At 73.7% G+C, this 1230-nt stretch overlaps 1 protein-coding gene across 1 annotated transcript; it reads left to right on the forward strand.

The window, feature by feature from the left end:
• Positions 1-345: 345 nt before the first annotated feature.
• On the forward strand, positions 346-828 carry MNEG_12077 (hypothetical protein; the record flags this gene model as incomplete). The annotated part of the gene is made up of 1 exon (XM_014039450.1): positions 346-828. The coding sequence occupies one exon, from the start codon at positions 346-348 to the stop codon at positions 826-828; it is 483 nt and encodes a 160-aa protein (XP_013894904.1).
• Between the last annotated feature and the right edge of the window lie 402 nt (positions 829-1230).

The raw sequence follows: 1230 nt of genomic DNA on the forward strand, positions 1-1230 counted from the left end.
CGGCGGCGCAGCGCGCACCACGAGGCGCTCGCGACCCGCGCCTGCGAGCTCGCCGTCGCCGCGGCGACCGGCCTGCTGCCGCCCGGCCTGCTCGCCGCCCCCTCCCCGCCGGCGCCGGGAGCGCCGGCGCGCGCACGAGACGCGCTGCGGGACGCGCTGCGGCTCTACCCCCACAACGCACGCCTGGCGGCGTTGCTGTCTGAGCTCGAGTCGTCGAGCCTGACCCTCACGCGGCTGCGGCGCGAGCTCCAGGCGCTGCGCGAACGCGCGCCCTCGCCCGCGCTGTGGCTGGCCGCGCTGCGCGCAGAGGCGGTGCGGCCGGCGGGGCGCGTGCGGCTGAGGGCGATGCTCGAGCTTGCGCTCGCCGGCGGGCGCGTCGCGGAGCCGCCGCGCGCTCTGCCGGCGCCGCCGCCGCCGCCGCCGCGGCAAGAAAAGGGCGCCCCCGGCGGCGGCGGCGGCGCCTCAGACGACGATGACGAGGAGTCTCCAGCCAGCCTCGCGTTATGGGACGCTACGCCGGCGGCCTGCGCCGCCTGCCCCGCCCTGTGGCGCCTGCACATTGCCTGGGAGCTGTCCCAGGGCCGCGCGGAAGCCGCGCGGAAGCTGCTGCTCCGCGGCGCCCACGAGTGCCCGGGTGCCAAGGCGCTGTGGCTGGGCGGCCTGCGCGCGCTGTGCGGCGGCATGGCGGCGCGGGAGCTGTCGGGGCTCATGGGCGCCATGCAGGAGCGGTTGATGCTCCGGACGGAAGTCCTGGAGGTGATGCTCGCCGCCTTGGACTCCGAGGGGATCGCCCACGAGGTTGCCGCGGCGGGCGCCCCGGAAATGTAATGAGCGGGCCTCTCGTGTGACGGTCGCACGCGGGCTGCACGCGTTTTACATGCTGTCTGCGGCCTAGCCCGGGGCCATCGGCCGGTGCACTGAGAGGTGTGAGCACGGGCGCGTGGATGTTTGCAAAGTGGGGTGGGCCCGACTCGTCGAAGCAAGTGGCCGGCACTGGATGCGGCGGCGTCAGGGGCTTTGCCAGGACAGGAGACACCAACTGCTGTGCAACAACATTCTCGCCGGCGCTACAAGCCAGCAGCAGCAGCAGTCATGGCAGCTGCGGCGGCATTGACGAGGGTGCGACGCCGCTATGGTGGCTGTGAATTGGGACAAAGGATGTGGTGGGTGGGCCAAACAACAGGGGCCATGTCGCACTGTGCTGGGCAGGCCATGACTCCGAAAGGCGAA

This window comes from Monoraphidium neglectum, assembly GCF_000611645.1.
Source record: "Monoraphidium neglectum strain SAG 48.87 unplaced genomic scaffold scaffold03051, whole genome shotgun sequence".
Lineage (NCBI taxonomy): Eukaryota > Viridiplantae > Chlorophyta > Chlorophyceae > Sphaeropleales > Selenastraceae > Monoraphidium > Monoraphidium neglectum.